The sequence below is a fragment of the Canis lupus genome, chromosome 36, assembly GCF_048164855.1.
Source record: "Canis lupus baileyi chromosome 36, mCanLup2.hap1, whole genome shotgun sequence".
NCBI classification, from domain to species: Eukaryota; Metazoa; Chordata; class Mammalia; order Carnivora; family Canidae; genus Canis; species Canis lupus.
In genome coordinates, this window is record NC_132873.1 from 30,285,720 (window position 1) to 30,305,345 (window position 19,626).

Genomic DNA, 19,626 nt, shown 5'->3' on the forward strand with positions numbered 1-19,626 from the left:
ATGAAGTTTTAAATTTGAGACTGGAGAATTAATGTCACTTCTAATCCTAAGTAACTCTTAAGAAACTAGCTAAATTCTATTATAGGTAATATACGCAAAACAATCTTAGGGAGAAATTTAGATAGCTATGTGTTAGGAAATAAAAATTGTATTCTTGGGAGAATTGTAGTAAATGTTAAAATTGAGACTAAGAAACATGCGACCAGAGCATGTTGTGCAGTTCGTACTCGGTACATGTTTGCTAAATAATGTTAGCTAGATAATAATGTAAGAAAGACCTTGTTTCACTGTAAATAAGATGAAAAATGCCTCTCTGGTTACTTACCAGGCTATATTCATAATTTTATACATTATTTTCTCCCGTTTCTACTTAGAATCTGAAGTTCTGGATTAGCTACATAAAACACACAATCTTCAATAGTTTACTTTCAGTAGGTACTATAAGTAAGTATTTTTAGCTCTTGGACATTCCAATTCAAGATTTTTCCCTTATGGTGAAAAATGAGTTCGAGATAAAGGTCACCATTTGTAATTAATTATAATGTGTAAATTTTCACATATGGTACTAATCTTGTGATTTACTCAAGAAGTCAATTTATTAGTTCCCTGGGAAACAGAAAAAGCTATGTCCAAAGGAACATATTAAGTAAATGTTAAGTAAAAACAGCTATCTTTCACTTTACTGTCATTAAGAGATTCAGTAACCTGAATGGAAAACATTAATTCTGATTTGACCAGTAATCAATTAAAATGTGTTTGTGTAAAAAAAAAAATAAAAAAGTTTTTGTGACTAAAGATTAAATGTAATCATAAAGTTTATTTACCATTTTCAATACCCCAATTACAATATTATTCTTACTTATTTTAAGTAGAATAAGTATTTGTTCATAGCTACTACAAAGTTTTAATTAACATCAATTGGCTGAAACCCCAGTAGCCAGGGCACATGGCCTAAATCTGGTTTCTAATCTACTAGAGGAAAGGAGAAGAAAACCAAAGGAAAATATCCAGAAAAGGAGAACAAAAAAATAAGTACCCCTTACCCCAAAGACTGCCCTAAGCTCTCAGCAGAAAAACTCTGATCCTAGGGCTTATTCAAACTCTTTGTTACGGCTTATAGAACTTTACAGAACCTGGCCTGCCTTCCCTCAGCTTACTTTCCTATATATACTCACTCATATTCTGTTCCTGTCACAGAGGGCATCTTTTATTTCCTCAATAACACTATTTTCCTTCTAGCTGCTTTATCTAGAAAATTCCCTACACCATACTGATTAACTTGTAGACACACATAGCTGGATTTTACTTTTTAAATTCAGTCTGACAATCTCTGCCTCTTAGTTGGAATATTTAGTCCATGTAATGTAATAACTGATGTGTTTAGGTCTACCATTTTCTTAATTTAATAAAAGGGATATCAAGGTATTTCTTAAAACTACCAGTGTTATAATTGTTCTAATACATAAGCTTAAAAAAGAGAAAGTCCTGTCATAGAAAGATTCTTTAATATAAAAAATAGAAGAAAATAGTATTTTTAAATTAAGAATAATGGAAAACCTTTCACTTCAAATTTTAATAATAAGAAAGTAGTTAAGGCTTGTACCAAAAACAAAAAACAAAAGACTAAAAACTTCTAAATATAAAAAAGTGATGCCAAAAAAGGTACTCTAGCCAAACCAAAAGGCATTTTCCATTCTGCTTTTCCATAAATAAGAAGTTTAAATTTTTTTTAACCCAGTGAGTCATATAGAATGGAAATATCTCAGCATCAGGTCACATGCAAGCTCTGGAAACTTACTTCAGTTTTTCCTCTTCACTCAATGTCTTCCACAGTTCTTCAATTTGTACTGTTGCATCCTCCAAACTGGTCTTAGAATTTTCTGTGAGAAACTGAGCACGATGATCTTGAACAAAAAGGGCGCTTGCTGACATGGGTTTCTTGACTACTCGACTGCTGATTAAATCATATGCTGTAAGCTGTCCAGATTTGTTATCTACCACATTTGATTTTTTGCTACAGGAACTTTCACTGAGATTCTTTAGTTCAGGACTTGGATAAGCATTATTATTTTGTTTACACGCTGAACTTTCTTGAGGCACTAAAATTTTCACAGGTTCAATGTTTTCTCCCATTGAATTTTTAAGTGTATTTCCCTTGCTCCAGTCATCTGCAGAGATTTCCAAAGGCTTCTCAGGAACTGCTCCTTCCTCATTTTTCCTATTCTCATCTCTATTGCTTTTATTGCCATTTTCTGATTGGGTATGCTTAACAGAAACTACAAAACAAGTTTCACTACATTCCTTTTGGGCATCCTCACATGATAAATTATTCATTGGGATCTCCTGAAATATACTTCTAGTGTTCTTATCGATGTTAGAATTTTCACTATTAAAATGATCATCACAATGGTCATCAACATTTATCTGATTATTTAAACAATAATTAGTGTTTTTCCCAGATTTATCATTACACACATCATTTTGGAAAGGAATGGCTGAAGTATCAACATTTGGATAATTATTTCCAGATGATTCCATCTTATTAAAAAGCACATCTGTTTCTGTTGTATTACTAACAACCATGTCAGCTGAGGAAACATCTGTTTTATTATTTTCATAAGAATTTGTACTAGGTAGTGATCCATAACAAGTCGTCATCAGATTTTCAAGAGCAATTAAAACAGCTTCCTAAAAATATAAATTAACAAATGTTAGGAAAAACTGTGAAAAGAATAAACAGGCAAGATTTAAAATAATGTTAAAAAATATGTATAAACCAGCAACTCGGGATCCCTGGGTGGTGCAGCAGTTTGGCGCCTGCCTTTGGCCCAGGGCGCGATCCTGGAGACCCGGGATCGAATCTCACGTCAGGCTCCTGGTGCATGGAGCCTGCTTCTCCCTCTGCCTATGTCTCTGCCCCTCTCTCTCTCTCTCTCTCATAAATAAATAAAACTTAAAAAAAAAAGAAAAAGAAAAAATAAATAAACCAGCAACTCTCCCATGTGAATATGGTTAGGACTATGTAAGTCTGTAAATAACATAAATAAAAAAAAATTACCCAAAAATTTACCTTATTCTGTATTAACACTTGACTTTTATCTGGTGTTATATTTACATCCACATCAGCTGTAGGAACATCAATTTTCAGAAAGAAAATGGGATACAAACGACTGGCTTCCTTTAGGCACTTCAGATTGTAATAATGTCGGATTAGCTAGAAATATATATTAATAAAGAAAAGATAAAAATACCGTGTAAATAAAGATAGTATTGCCATCCTTAAATATAACCAAAAAAATATAGTCAGTTGAGAAACTGAGTGGATTTAACAGCTTACTAGGAAAAGCAGTATCTAAATGGTAATACTCATTCAGAGGCCATGAAATTACATGAAGCACAAGCATTTATTAAGAAAAATAAATATCCAGTGCAACTGGCATCATGGTTAAAAGATCATAGTATCATGAGTGTTTTCAAAGTCCAGGGTTCAAACCCAAACTGTTACTTTCTGGCTATAATGGGCTAATTAATTCACTAACATTTCAGTTTCTTCACTATAAATAGGATAATAATTCATAACAGAATTGTTGTCAAGTCCTATTAAGACACCTAGTACACTGGTTAGTAAATATTATGGTATCTGTTTATCTCCTTCTCTTTATTTTAGAGCAAATCCTTGGAAGTAGCCCTTATAACAAGTTGACAAATGACAGAGTTTTTATTTCTGATCCAAGTAGTACTTTTTTTTTCCCTAACACAGATTACCTTTAATATGTCTTTTTGATGTACTGGTCGATTGTTTATAAAGATAAAACTCCTTTCTGGGGTTGAAAGACTCGTTGAAGAGTGGTCTACATCATGCTTTGGAAGAAATCCACTTAGATAAATCTGCAATTATAATAAATAATTACAGAACTAATATACATTGTCAACAATGAAGGTTGTTCCAGGGGTCTGGCTGTATACAATATAAAAGGTATAAAAAAATAAAATTGCTTTTCATCTTTAGGTCTCAAGAGTCATATACTTGCAGATAACCATGTCTTGAACATTAACCTTAACTAAAATACTGAAGCATATTACATTGGTGTTCTTGGCCTCTAAGTCAACAACTCTACAACTGTATTTAAAAAAATAAATAAATAAAATAAAGATTTTTTTAATATATATTTATTCATGAAAGATGCAGATTGAGAGAGAGGCACAGACACAGGCAGAGGGAGAAGCAGGCTCCATGCAGAGAGCCTGACGAGGGACTAGACCCCGGGTCTCCAGGATCACGCCCCTGGGCTGAAGGCGGTGCTAAACCACTGAGCCATCCAGGCTGCCCTACAACTCTATTTTAAGGGAAAAAAAATGGCATTCATAAAGCTTCATGAATGGACATATGTCTTACTGTCATAGGACATAAAGTATAAATAAATACTGTTCTACGTTCAACCCTATCTTCTTTCTTCTTAAAATTTCTTTTATCATTTAAAACTTCTTCATATTGTAACTTTCTTTTAGCTGTTCGTCCTTTCCTTTTTAGCCACCTTTTCCTGTAAAGAAGTGGCTGTTTCTATCTTGTGGAGCTAATCTGACTGGGTTTTCATTTCTCAATTAAAAAATCTTTTATTCTTTGACACTGATTGCAGTACTTTATTTTCATTTTTGTTTAGAGAACTTTCCTACAATCAAACCAATTATTTTTATGCTCTTTCTCTATTTTACAAATGTATGAAAAGAAAGGAGAAAATGATTAAGTATCCTAGAAAAAATACCAGAGAAAAGAGAGAGACTGAGGAGATAGAAGCCATGAAAAATGCTCCTACTTTTTACCTTTAAAGGTAATATAGAGAGTTGTTAATAATACCGAACAGAGACAAATTGATTTAAATCCTAGCTCTACTCTACTAACTATATGATCTTAGTTATTTAAAATACAAGCCTATATTCTTATCTGAAACAGCTAGATACAGATGTGTTTATATTAACCTGTTAAGAAACACTAATAGTAAAATTTCAGCTCAGGCTTAGGAAAGTGAGTGTCAGCGAAGATGCTATTTTTAGGTAAAGCAGAAACCATGAGGCTCTTTATCAACACAGTGGGTAGGCTGCCATCTGTGTCTATAGCTAGCCCAACCCCTGGAAGTAAGTGTTTAAGGAGCTACATTACCAATTTTAGAACACTAAGTGCACTACAGTCACAGTGCCAAACTGTGCCAATTTCAAAAATAAATTAATGAAGCGGGATAATTCATTACAAAATACTACTTAACTATAAAAACTTCACAGTATTTAGAAATGGTTGTATAATTTACCAGGTAACATGAGACCCTTCTTAAAGCACCTGCTGAGCATCAGGAAGCACCTGTTTAGTCTCTGAAAGACTTACTGGGTTTGTGGACTTAAAATTGCCCCAAATAGGTAAGAATGAAAAATAAAATGAAGCAAAGATTGGTAATTTGCTAGTGTTTTCCTTTTACGCCATCTTAGTTGTCCACTGAATAATTATTACCATTTCCGAATACTGAGCTTTAAAAATGGCTAAGAACAAAGTGTATTTAAGTTATATGGAAAAGTAAAATCAAAGAGCAAAGTCTTATACAATGCACTAAAAATGAAAATCAGAGTAGTTATGGAAAGAGAATGTCTGTTAGAGACCAAATCAGTGAAAAGGAGAGAGAGACAGACAGACCAAATCAGTGCAACCAAATAAAATATTCGACCATACAAAATTCTGTACCTAAGTGTTCCTCAACCTAGGAAGCAAAACAAAAATGAAGGCAATACTTCTCCCCTGACTTCTATGCAACAATGGACCTCTTCCTTCCTTCCCTCATCTCCAACCCTCCATAATCTGGTTTCTACTACCTGCAATAGCCAACTCCAACAGACACACAGTCTTCTCTTATTTGGCTCTCTGCAGACCCAGGCACTAATGACAATTCTCTCATCTGGGAAGCATCACCTGTTCCTGCCTTCTCTTTTGGTCTTTCCGCTTCCCCCCGACACTTCCTCTCTAGTATAGTTTGCTGATTTCTCTCCTTTGCTTACCACCTATAAATGATGATGGCCCCGAGTTCCTGCATCAGAGCCTTTTTTCTTGGTCTCTACTCTCCAAGTAATTTCATTCACATCTATACACGTATACCAGTGATACTAAGATACAGATGTACAGCCTCTATTTCTTTCACCCCTATTTTTAACTAGCTGTCACAAAAATCTTATCATTCTCATCACAGTCAAAATTTGATAAAATACTTGACACCACTGCTGCCCTGCTGTACAACTGGCTCCTCCTATATCCTTTGGCATAATAATGAGCCCTGCTACCTACCCAATCTGTCAAACCCACCACCTCTCCTCTCCTCTGATTTCTACTGAAGTAAACCTGACTGGTCTCCTAACAGTTTCCTATTTCAGTTAATCTCAAGAACACAAGGTTATGTTTCTAAAGCAATAATGTAAGTACTGCTCAGGACAGTGGAATAAGGTCATGCAGAAAGTCCTTCACCCCCATCCCAACTGCAAATACATAACAGCAACAGAAAAAAATCATTTTTTACAAAAATCTCAAAAGAGTGAACCATTTAAAAGTAAGACAACGTAGGAGCGCTTGGGTGGCTCAATTGGTTAAGCATCTCCCTTCGGCTCAGGGTCCTGGGATCAAGATCCACAGGGGCTCCTACTCAGCAGGCAGCCTGCTTCCCCCTCTCCTCCTCCCCCGATGCTTATACTCTCTTGCTAATAAATAAAATCTTTTTTTTTTTTTAAAAGTAGAACAAAATAAAGATGTTATGGATGCAAAACATGAGAGTGATGACTGAAATCAAAAGCTCTATGTGCTGCTCTAGGATCACAAACTAGCTATGTCAGAAAATTTTTTGCAAGTATGTGTGGTGATGGATGTACTTGACTTATTGTGATAATCATTTTATAATATATACATATAACAAATCATTTTGTTGCACCCCTGAAATTAATAATAATGTCATATATCAACTATATCTCAAAAAAAGAAATAATCTGTGTCAGTTGGAAATTGGATTCTAATGTTGAAATAGGGACAGAGAACACATACAAGGCAAGACATTAAAACCAGTCTTTCCATATGAAATGGGCTGCTGAGACAGTCCTTTTCCTCCCTCTCAAATTGCTTAAAAATACTTTGACCACTGTTTAAGAAACTGCTTGCAAAGGTCACAACAAAAAGTATGGATAACTCCAAAACCAAGAATAAAGCTAAGCCAAGTCAGCTAGGAAAAGGGGTCTCTAAAATCTTGGCAGGACAAAAGGCATGAACTACTAATATGAGCACCTGGTTTGGAGTTGAGGGCGGGAGGGTGGTGGTGTCTGCCAAACCACAGGGAGGAAGAATGTGGAGTGGGTAAAAACAAAATAACAAAAACAAAAAAACCTGCATGCACGATGATTGTGCAAATTAAAGTTTCAAAGCATATAAAACAGCAGAGAATTAGAGAATATTCTTCCAGGAAAGTAGAAATGATAGAGTAATATGAAAAGAACTCTGAAATTAGTACGTGTACTGTGCTTTCAAAAGAGTAAATAAAAATTACATCCATTATTTAAAAAACCAGATGAAAAAAAAATCAAGACTAGTAGCTATAAAAAAGTTTAGAAGAGACTAGGAAAATGAATAAATTCTGAATCTTGGAAATACACAGTTTTGGGAATAAAAATCAGGCAGCATCGAGGAATTCACCCAGAACTTAGCATGGCATAATGCAGAGAAAAAAATATCGAGAAAAGATAGATGTCAAAAAACAAAACAAAACAAAAAACAAACATGAAAAAATAAAATCTGAGGTGCTTCCCTAAGCTAACAAAGCCACACTGGGGAACTCCTAATAAATGCCAACACAGCAGTGGTTGAGCTGGGATCACTTTCCATAATTAAGAGATTCTCCAACATGAAGTGGCTGTAGTAAAGAAAGGAACCCTCAACATTATGGGAAGAGATATATAAAGATTCTCTATATCCAAGGTTCCCAATGACCAATCCATTTGCCATCCCAGTACAGTGGAGGGGTCTTGGTGGTCAAGTTTCACAACTTAAAGTATGCAATGAGGACCGAAGTGTGGTGAGATGGGGGAACTATTAGCAGTTAGTAAACAACTTAGGATTGCTTTTGGCCAGGAATGAGAAGGGGTCAACGAAACTCTGATATAGGACAACCCTCCTTGCAGGACCATAAAGCATGGAGTGATGATGGGGAGCTACTGGCAACATAAATACAACACCCATTTAGATACGCAGCACATAGATAGAAGAGGGATTTGGATAGATGATCACTCTCACTAGAGACACACTCAAAAGTTTATCATTCTAACAATCCATGAGACTGGAACTATTCAGCGACACATGCTTTCCAAATTCCTCCATTCCCCTGTGCAAGGATAGAAGGCATTAAGGTAGCAGCAAAAGTTTTGATATCTATGATAGATCACCATCAGCTCTCATACAATTCTATCTCAAGAGAAAATTGAAGAACCAATGGGCAAGCATACATCTGGCAACACATGTCAATAAAGATCACAGAAAAAAATTCCCAATTGTGAAACTAACAGGATAGTTCCAATCACACATGAAATCATCATCAAAATCTAAACTGGTGTTTTTCATACTTGAATGTGAATGTGGAGACCTTGTTAAAATGCAGATTCTCATTTCCTATGTCTAGGATGAGTCCTGAGATCCTTCATTTCTAACAAGCATGCAGGTTAATACCAATGATGTTGGTCTTCAGACCAAACCATGACACCTAGAATACCTGGAGCACAATACCGAGGATACCAAGTCTGGATCTCCTGTCACAAGCTTCCTGGGTTACCAGGGTAGGCCACAAGGTCCCACAAAGCCACAAGGAAGCTGGGGAAACTGACTATCCCAAGACAGCACCTTTATTATCCCAAGTCAGCCACCATAACCAGTCTAAAGTGGCACTAGAGTATACCGAAACTACTGAACAACTATTAAAGGAGTTCTGAAGATCTGAAGACAGAATCTATGTCAGATCATGGACATGCTCCAGGTACTGTGGCAGGCAACTAAGGCTGGCCCGAACTGTTCCTCAGGCAGGGAGAACATCAACTGAGCACAAGCTTCCATCCAAGACTAATAAAATGATAATAATAAAGAACTAAATATGGCAAGGAGAATAGAAGAACTATTGATCACAGAAAAGTGGTTTCAACAAATTATGAAAAAAGGAGAACAGAGAAACCAACTGTACAACAGAACAGAGAGCCTTCAGGCTTAAAGTGAGCAGACAAGCAAAATCAAACAGATTCTATTTTATAGATTCTTCTATGAAGAAACTGAATAAGGATAATCTGTCACAAGCCAATTACAATTAATCTAATTTTGTGCTAGGAAGAAAAAAAAAGAGGAAGGAAAGGAATGGGGGATAGAAGGAAAGAGATGACATGGCATTTACTGAGAACTGGAGCAGTGAGCATGGGTGCCCTGTGCTAAGCCACCACTCCATGATGGCACTTGTGACTTCCCCAGACTCTGGGAACAGGACCAGGATCTTGATTAATTAATACTCAAGTGAAGCCTGACACTCAGTAAGCCCAGCCACAAACACTGAGGTCCCAATTAGACTTCCTATTCACAGAAAAAGATGGCATGGAGGAAAAAGACCTAAAGAGGAAAACCAAACCGACCTCCTAAGAAACAGATAATCTAAGGAACAAATAATTTAAAAATAGAAATAAAACTTAGTATCTCTAGAGAGATTCAAGATTTTGTATCCAAAAAAACAACAGAAAGTTGTAAAAAAAAAAAAAAAGCAGTAAAATTTAAAAATGCCCTTGGAGGAGTGCCTGGGTGGCTCAATCAGTTGGTTGAGCATCCAACTCTTATTTCAGCTTGGGTCATGATCTCAGGGTTATGGGATCATGCCTTGCATCAGGCTCTGCACAGGGCATGGAGCCTTTTAACAAAAAATAAAAAATAAATGCTCTTGAAAATTAAACAAAAAGGTTTCCAAAAAATCCAGAAGGAATAAAAGAGTGTCAGATATCTCCAAAAACTTACAGAAAAAAGAAAAGATGCAAAGCTTGAGAAAAACAGTAAGAGAAAAATGATCAAAGTTATGACAGATGAAAGTATATAACCCAGAGCTGAAACGGTCTTTCAGATTCAAAAGGTCTCACAAGTACGCAGCATAATAAGCAAATGAATAATAAAAGACACACACCTAGAGACACTCTTGAAAAGCTGAGAAACAGAAATGAAACATCCTAAGAACGTTCCGAAAGAAAAATACATATCAGCTAGAAAGAAATAATTAGAATGAATTCATCTTCCCATCAGCAACAATGGATATATTCAAACAACATCTCTAAAGTTCTGAAAAATTATTTTCAGTATTTTCAATCTAGAATTCTAGATCTACCAGGCTGTCAACAAAAGAAAGTGCAAAATATCATTCTCGTACATAAAAGTCTACCACTCATGCCCTCTTTCTGTGGAAGTTAACTAAAAATACATATGAGAAACTGAGAATTAAAACTAAGAATGAGGGCATGAGATATATGAAATAGTGGAAACAACTAGTATTTCTATGAAAAAACATTCCAGGACTGGGAGCTGTGCAGAACACCTGACATGTAATAAGTCCAAATAAGAAATTAAGTTCTAAATCTAATGTTTAAAAAAAAAAAGGGAACATTACATCACATACCTTCCTTAATGTCTGTTACCCAGTTACCCCTGTTCCCTTACCCCCTTCCCCTTGAGAAAAAGAAAATGGAACAGAATGAATTACCAGCTGTAACTAGAGTAAGTAAAAGAGCTAGGTTTTACTGCTGACATGATGAAGAAAATTTATTCACTTAAAAAGGAAAAAACAAAAAACCCAAAACCTAGGGAACCCCAGAAAAAGCAAAAACTTTGTAAGATAGTCCATATATAAAGCAAATAAAAATATGACAAACTTTGCACAATTGACAGGAGAACAAGAAAGTAGATTCCATTTAATTGGAACAACAGAAATATTCTCATTTGTATGGCATGGACACATAATATGGTTTCTTAGGAAATGCAATCCTAGCACAATACTTAGCTTGCAATTAAAATTATTTGTAGTCATAGAATATACTCCATGTAAGTTTTCAACTTTTATAATCAATTTTCAAACAAAAGATGGAAGACTTAAAAATGGTTATAAAAGAAAAGTTATTAAGCTTGATAACTTACAGTACAACTGACATTATCGAGAGAAGGAAGAGCAAGTAAAAGGGTAGGCATGCTCTTAACCTCATCTAGCATTATAGGAACTCAAGAAGCACTGTCTGAAGCTGAGAGACCAAGAAAAGGAAGCTGGAGAATATATTTAGAATGGGAGAGGGAAAACAAAGGTAAGAGAGTTCAACTCTTTATTTACATATTTTCTTTTTTAACCCTATACATATATTTAATTAAAATGTTATAAGAAAAACTTCTTGCCACCTCAACCCCACAAAAGAAAAATAGTTTGACAGTTTCACTGGTAAACCAGAATCACTACAGAGCATTTTGCTATGTACCTGTGAGTCTTCAGGGTGGTACTGAAACGGTTCCATGTTGCCCATCACGGCCGTCCCCAGAACAGCCCGGAGAGCCACCTGACGATCGGATACTCTAGTCTTCTGCCAGATAACTGCCTAGGGACAGAAAGATACAGGTAGCTTTTATCATACTTTAGATTTACTAAACTCAAGTACCTGTCCCATTGATTTCTATGTTTAGCATTCATCCCCAGCTTGTATTTTCAGTATCACTTAGAAGTATCACTTAGCACGGGCTATAAAGTCAGCCTCTGAGTTTTAGTGACTATCCATGTTATAGTATAAAACTTATTTAACTTCCCCCTAACCTCAGTTTTCTCCTCTCTACAAGATGACTAAGAATATTTATCTCCCAGAGTTGTTAAAAGATGAAAACATATGGTTTAGGCAAACAGAAAGGACAGTGCCCAATCCTAGACTTTATAGAGCATATCCTTCAGGGCATATTTAAATTAAATTGTTACTCTAAGTAAGGTATTACAATTTTATTGAGGATGGACAACTAAGCTATACGATTTCTGTTAATAGTTGAACTGATATAAAAAGTTAGTAAAAAATACTAACTGAACCTCATATACATAAACGTTGAATGAGCTTGGATTTCTTTCACTGGAAATATATAGTTAGGGTAGTTTAAGAGAATCATGGTAAAGAGAGACTGGACCAAAGTTTGTGAAGTGCACCATCAGGCATGATACACTGCAATTTGTTCAGGTAACAAGATGCAATTATAGTCAAATCTCTTGAGAAACCATCAATATAGACATAATTTGTTCATTCAACAAATATTCACCTGGCACCTCCTAAATCCTGAGAAAAATGTGTAAAGGACCAGGAGAAAACATCAATATTCAAGGGATCTGCAGAGGAAGAAGAGACTGAAAAGGAGTGGCAGTCACAGAGGCAGTTAGAGCTATAGGACACTCTGGTGCACAGAACAAGAAAAACTTTTAAGAAAGTAGTCAGTCATATATGACTAATGTCAAGAGACCAAGGTATAAACAGCAATGTAGCCAGAGTAAGACTTAGCAATCAGAAGGATGTGAGCAGTTCTAGGCAAGGAGAGCAAACGAAGCCAAATTTTAATGACTGAATAGTAATTACAGGAAGAACATAAAAAATCTGAACCTAGATAGCATTTCAGAAGGTTCACTGTAAAGTAAAAGCAGATAGAGCAATAACCAGAGGCAACTGTGGATCAAGGGTGGGTCTTAATATGACACACTTGAATCAGAAGTAGTGAAGAAGATGGGTGTATAAATAAGTAGGTTTGTAGATTCAATGGCTAGAGGTTAAGAATGTTCCTTTATTTTGTTTCCTTGTAATGTAGAAAAGTTATTTGTTGTGAGTGAAAGCACAGTGATTTAAATATCTGATTGTAAAGAAGGTGAGAGAGAGAGAGAGACTATGACTAGACCAGACTAGACTAAAGGATTCTGGCCAAATGAGCTCCTTTGACATGACCAGGAACCTATATAAGCAGTTTGAAGTACTAACAATATTATATATAAAAACAAAGAAAGGTGAAGTAAATGGATTCATGTTGTCCTCTAATTGTCATGCTGAAGGATAGAAGTGAAGGGAAACGGCCTTCTGGACATGGCAATTAGCACTGACTCTGCATGTTGAAGTGTATCATCTATAAACCACTTTGTTTTTACAATCTTAAAGACGAACCTGCTTCGGAAAACAGATGCAATACAACAACTACTGAACAAGACAAACTATGTGATATTTAGTGTAACAGGAAAACCTTTTACCTATTCTCAGGGTTTTATTAATACTAGTCAAATAGGACTTACGATTTATGAGGAATTTACTTGGCACTACTATTCTAGAAACTACTGTTAATTTTCACAACTATTTCACATAAGTTCTATTATCTCATTATAAAGAAAAAAACTGAAGCTCAGACAGATTGACCTCCGCAGAGAAACTCAGTAGGTCAGGAAACCATGATTAAGAGCCCAACTTTTTTGGCTCCAAACTCACTATATTTTTACTCTGCTAACATCTCTCTCATCTCTAGTCGAAGACAGTAATAAGTCAAAACCAACACCAGACCCTAACTGGGAATTCTCAAAGACCAATGCATTTTCATGTATGGTTACCCTCCATGGCCATGTGATATACTCCCTACTCTCCAACTAACTTGAGGGTACTAATGCATTCTCAAACCAAAATTATTTTTAATCTATTCATTTAAAATAAAGATAAATATATTTCCTAGAACTATTTCCATAAAAATCTATTTTTAACAAAGAAAAGAAAATAAAAAAATAAAAATAAATAAAAAATAAAAAAATAAAAATAAATAAATAAATAATTGGGGTCCCCAAATCAAAGAAACTACACCAGAAAAACAGAAGTCTAAAAAGATTGGGAACTACTAGCCTAGCATCCTAAAATCAAAATATTTTTGAGCGCAGTTGTCAGTTCTAAACTTAATCTTATTATACAGATTGTTATACCTAACAATTTCTAAATTTCCAATAATTTTCACTCATTAATATGCACATAAATACAGATGTGCAGTAATTAGGCCCAAAGTATACAGCAAAAATGACAGAATTAGGAAAACAATTTAGGTACTGTTGTTTGATCCTAAATTTCACCTTTTCACTATTATGTATTGCTTTCAAAGTGATCTGAAGTAGAAAAAAATATATAAAGTACATGAAGAAATCAATGTATAAAAATAAATTATAAACAATGAAAAAATTGAGGTCTAGGTTCAATGCATATATTTCTTCTCCTTTTTTTTTTTAAGATTTATTTATTTGAAAGAGAGAGAGAGGATGAGCAGGAGGACAGGCAGAGGAAGAGGGAATCCCAAGCAGGCTCCACGCTGAGCACGGAGCCCAAAGTGGGGCTTGATCTTACGACCCAAGGCAAAACCAAGAGCTGAACACTATTACAAAACACAGTGGAGGCACTGTAGTAGAAACCTCAGTTTATGTCACATGGTGACTTCCTGTGCAGTGAGATCTGAAAGGAGTCTGCCACCCACAACTCCTAGGACAGGCAGTGCCAGACAGGACGGAAGGGCACATGCAAAGGCATGGAAGCACAGAGAATATGCACTGCTGGCAATGAGGCTGGACAGACAGGAGCAAGATCAAGAATAACTGATCATATTGTAAGAAGTTTACAGTTTATCTTATATGCAATGCGGAGTCACTGGAGAAAAAGCTAATTGGGAAAATGCCTGATCAGATATGGATGCTAGAAAGAGATCTCGGATTTTAAGGACATTATGCTATGTGAAAGAGTCAGAGGAAGACAAATACTGTGATATCATTCATATGTGGAATCTAAAGATAAACTTGTAAAAATGAGAGAATAAAACGATCGTTACTAGGGGACAGAAGATAGGGAGGCAGGACAGATACTGATTAAGGGTACACACTTGCAAAGAGGAGAAAGGAAGTCCTGGAGAGCTAATGCACAATACAGTCAATATTAACAACAGTATTGTATAATAACCATCAAACTTCCTGAAACTAGAACCTAATTACCCCAACCACTAAAAAGAAATGGTAATTATGATAGAGATGCTAATTATTGCTACTATGGCAATATAAATGTATCAAATTAACATGCTATATGCCTTACATAATGTTACATATCAACTATATTCTTATAAAAAAGATCTTTTATAAGAATGAGTTAGTGAGAACTGAAGCTAAAGCAATATGGATTTTTAAAATGTGATTGCATTAATCCAGCGTAGAGATTCTCAACTTTTACCGAGGACATGCAAAATGGACAAAGTTCACGTTCACAAAACATCCCATAGACACCGAGGACTGTGTGTAATTCCTGGCACACTCGCTCTAATGCTACCACTTCTTCTTCCACTTACAAAAAGCCAAAATGAAATGCAAGTTAGTGAAAGTGACAATTACAGATTACTCCTCTGATTTTTTTAAGGTAAAACATTTGCAAGCTCTGGTACTTTACTAATATTAATACTGTGGCTGAAAGATACCTGGATGGCGCAGTGGTTAAGTGTGAACTCTTGGTTTTGGCTTGGGCCATGATCTCTAGGTCCAGAGACCGAACCCCACGCTCAGCACAGAGACGGCTCAAGACTCTCTCTCTCTCTCTGCCCCTTGCACTCAAATAAAAAACCCATTGTGGCTGAGACTCACTGGACGAGGTAACAGAATCAAACATATTGCTAAGAGGGAACGAGCACAGGGATAAACTAAAGGATATGAAACAGACTTGATGTGACTTGGTAACTGTAAGTGGAGAGGAAGAAAAGAATCAGGAATGTGACTGAGTCCCTGGTATCAAGAACAGGGTCAGGTACCCAATGGGACCAAATAAACAATCTGTGGACAGAGCGAACAGTTATAGAATATATTTTTCTGGAAAACAGTAACCCTAGAATTGAAAACTACCTATTTTTAAAAATTAAGACTGCTGGTTGTCACATCACTACATAAGCTAGAAATTATAGTCTTTGTCTACTCCTTTAAGAAATCCAAAGCAGCCTTTTTCTTTCATTTTTTAAAATATTATAGTTTGATATATAATTCATAAACCATACAGTTTGTCCATCCTAAGTGTACAAGCCAATAGTTTTTGGTATATTTACAGGGTTATGCAACCATCACAACTAATTTTAGAACAATTTTCTCATTCCAAAGAGAAACTCTGTACCCATTAGCAGTCACTCTCCATTCCCTGCCACCTTCACTCAAGACAACCACTAATTTACTTTATGTCTCTATAAGTTTGCCTACTTTAGGTTTTTCATATAAATGAAATCATACATTATAGTCTTTTGTGAAAGGTTTCTTTCATCTAACGTAACATTTTCAAGGCTTATCCATGTTGTATCAGTATCTTATTCCTTTTTTAATGGTTAAGAAATATTCCATTTTATGGGTATACTTTTCAATTATGTTGTTTCCACTTTTCGGCTATTATGAATGATACTACTATGAACATTTATGTACAGGTTTTTGTGTGAAATACATTTCCATCTCTCTTGGGTATATTCCTGGAAGTGGAATTGCTGGGTAATATGGTAACTCTTTTTTGAGGAACTGTCAGCATATAATTTTTGCATTTCCTGTGTGTGTGTTTGCATGTATGTGTGTATGAGCGTAAAAAGACAAAGAAGTGATGGCTTCTGATATTACAGCTGTTATTTTAAGCCAGTTAGTAGCTGGTGTTTTAAGGAACAATATTCAAAATAAGAGAAAGTAGGTAAGGTTCTGATTAATCTGCAACTGTATGGAATGAAGTATCCCTGCTTCATACCTTCCATATCACAGGTACTTTAAACAACGAACAGTTGAATAGTAACAATTTATTCATGAAAAGTTTATCTCTTTACAGCTATGCTACATCTCTAATACATACATGTAAATATATTTAAAGTAGTCAAGAAAATATTTCAAGAAAACTAACATTTTAAAATTCCAAAATTTCCTACACTTGAATACAGATACAAAGCCTGTGATAGTTCTAATGTAAACATTTTAGATTAGAGTGTTGCCTCAGGTAACGCCTAAAGATATAAATCTTAGCTGCTGCAAAGATGTTATTTCACTGCCTGACCTCTTGGGTAGCTAGTGCACAGAAATATAAAAAGATCACTTGAAGAAATGGGTTCTAAAAAAGCTGTCAAACATGAGAATCATTAAATGTGAAATTTCATTTTTAAATAAATACTGCTCGTGGTTTTAGAACATTATTTCACAGTAGGCAATTACTGCATCAGATTGAGGGACTAATTTAGGAGCATTTTCTAAATCAACTGCAGTTGGGACAGCAATAAATGATTACAGAGGTCTGCCAACAAGTTAAATCCTTGCTATTGCTTAGGTAATTAAAGTTCATTTTCAAAAACAGAACCCATTATTAAAACAGTGGATTAAAAATTTTTAAAAAGTGGAAATTAAGGATCTTTATTTTAAGAAACTTAATTTTTAAATACTGTATTTATTACTTCAGCAAATAGTTTCTAGTTTGCTTTCTCCATCAATTCTATATTATTTTCTAAAACAGATATTTTCTTTCCACTTCCTAAAGTTTTGCATATATTTTGCTCCAAGGCTGAAAAGCTTAACATGTGCTAAAAATACACACACATACTCCCATATGTTTTCTATCTAGGTCACACAAAGTTGGAGCATCTGAATGTGCCAAGTAAGAATCTGACTCTAGTCAGTATGATGATAGTCAGTATGATGACAGTGCAAAAACACCTCAATAAAAAATATATTATTACATGCACATCAAGTAATTGATTGACATTAGCCAAATATATCTTGCCACTCTTCCTATTTCATTGACATATACTATTTGAAGGAAATGATTAGATGACAATACTCAGTATTAAATTAGTAAACCTCAATCGTGAAGGCGATTTGTGATAGCAGGAAAGAGGAGGTCGCACAAGATGATGCACAATTAATTAAAAAGTGCAATGCTACTAAGACTGCCTGAGCAAAGGTGACTCCTTCTAGAATATGTAATAAAAAAGTATATATATTGGCCTAGAGTGCAAACTTTCATACAAATTATATGCACAGATATACTAGTAAGTTCACATCTGAATTTCTTTAAAAAAGCTTTCACTACTTCCATTACAATATCATCATTACTATTGTTAAAAGAATATCACATTCTATTAACATCATAAGCATTCATATGATTTGATTCTTGCTAAGCAGATTCGGACTTTTTTTTTTTTTAATTTTATTTATTTATTCATGATAGTCACACAGAGAGACAGAGAGGCAGAGACACAGGCAGAGGGAGAAGCAAGCTCCATGCTGGGAGCCCGACGTGGGATTCGATCCTGGGTCTCCAAGATCGCGCCCCGGGCCAAAGGCAGGCGCCAAACCGCTGCACCACCCAGGGATCCCGAGATTCAGACTTTTAAAAAGGATCTATCTTGGTAAAATTTATTCAGCACAATTCTGATTTTAATCTCTTATCCCTACTTTTACTCAGCTCAAGTATCTCTTATTTTATATTCAGTTTTTGAAATAGAGTATACAAAACTAGTTTTCCTGAAGATTATAAAGAAATTAGTAACAGTAATTTCACCAACAGGCAGGGAGGCTTACAGGAGGTAGGCAGATAAGAGACAAAAATGAGAGTAATTTTTTCACTGTATCTTTTCATACTTTTTGGTTTTTGAACCCCATAAAGGTAGGGTTTATTTTAAAACTTAAATAAAAACTTAAAAACATAAAGTTAATTTTTATCAAACTTTCAAAAGGAGATTGTAGATTACTCCTTGTGGTCTTTAAAACAAGTAAGATTATTTCCAAGATTGGATTAATCTTATCAGAAATGTTTTTCTTGCTAGACCCTCTTTCTCCATGCTTTGCAACTGCCTTGAGTACTGAACCAGCTACCTCTCTTATATAATCACTAAACATAATTTGGCCCATCCTCCAACTGCAATGAGAATTATCTTATTTTAGTTTCCTAAGTGTTCGTTCACAACCTCCTTAGGAGCTTCTTCAGTATAACATGAAACCGGCCCCTGTAGGCAGAAGGCAGGAAGAGACCCCAAAGACAGAGGTAGCCCACCCCAGATTGGTAGGTAATGGTTTTAATAAGCAAGGGGACTCATGAGGCTGGTTTTGGGTGGCTGCAAGACACGTAGATCTATGCACCTACCCTCCCGAATTTAAAACGTCTGTATAAAGCCTTAGCTGGGTTGTCTCATACAATGTCCGTATGGTCTCAACAACACTTTACTCTCTCAAGGCTATGTCCTTGGAATAGCTCCCATTATGGGTATGGTAGGCAAGGCAGGCATTGGGGGAAGGTGGAATGGGAGGGGCCCACTGAGGAGCTACTGATTGTTCAGGGTCCAGCTCAAGGGTCAACAGGAGGTCATACACTCTTGATTACCTCCTCCAACAAGAAACTACTTATGTCCTTTGGCCACATGGCAAGAAGTCCACACTCGCATATAAGGTATACAACAAGGTCCTTTAGAATCTAGACCCAAGCACCTATCCAGCCTCATTTTCTATTTTTAAATACTGGCTTTCTCTGACCTCTGAGGACTCTTTGATCTTG

General features: G+C 35.5%; 1 protein-coding gene across 15 annotated transcripts in view; it reads right to left on the reverse strand.

Annotated features, from left to right (window-relative positions):
* PMS1 (PMS1 homolog 1, mismatch repair system component) overlaps positions 1–19,626 on the reverse strand; it is a 107,118-nt gene that overhangs the window by 15,441 nt on the left and 72,051 nt on the right. For 13 of the 15 annotated variants that reach the window (XR_012025025.1, XM_072813175.1, XM_072813184.1 and 10 more), the window contains 4 exons: positions 11,542–11,658; positions 3,766–3,888; positions 3,071–3,214; positions 1,799–2,688 (listed from right to left, as the gene is read on the reverse strand). Coding sequence is in view for 14 of the 15 variants with exons in the window: in XM_072813175.1 (XP_072669276.1) it covers positions 1,799–2,688; positions 3,071–3,214; positions 3,766–3,888; positions 11,542–11,658 (1,274 nt within the window). In the remaining variant the exon portion in view is untranslated. The remainder of the gene's footprint in view (positions 1–1,798; positions 2,689–3,070; positions 3,215–3,765; positions 3,889–11,541; positions 11,659–19,626) is intronic. The other 2 variants (XM_072813181.1, XM_072813185.1) reach the window with 2 other exon arrangements.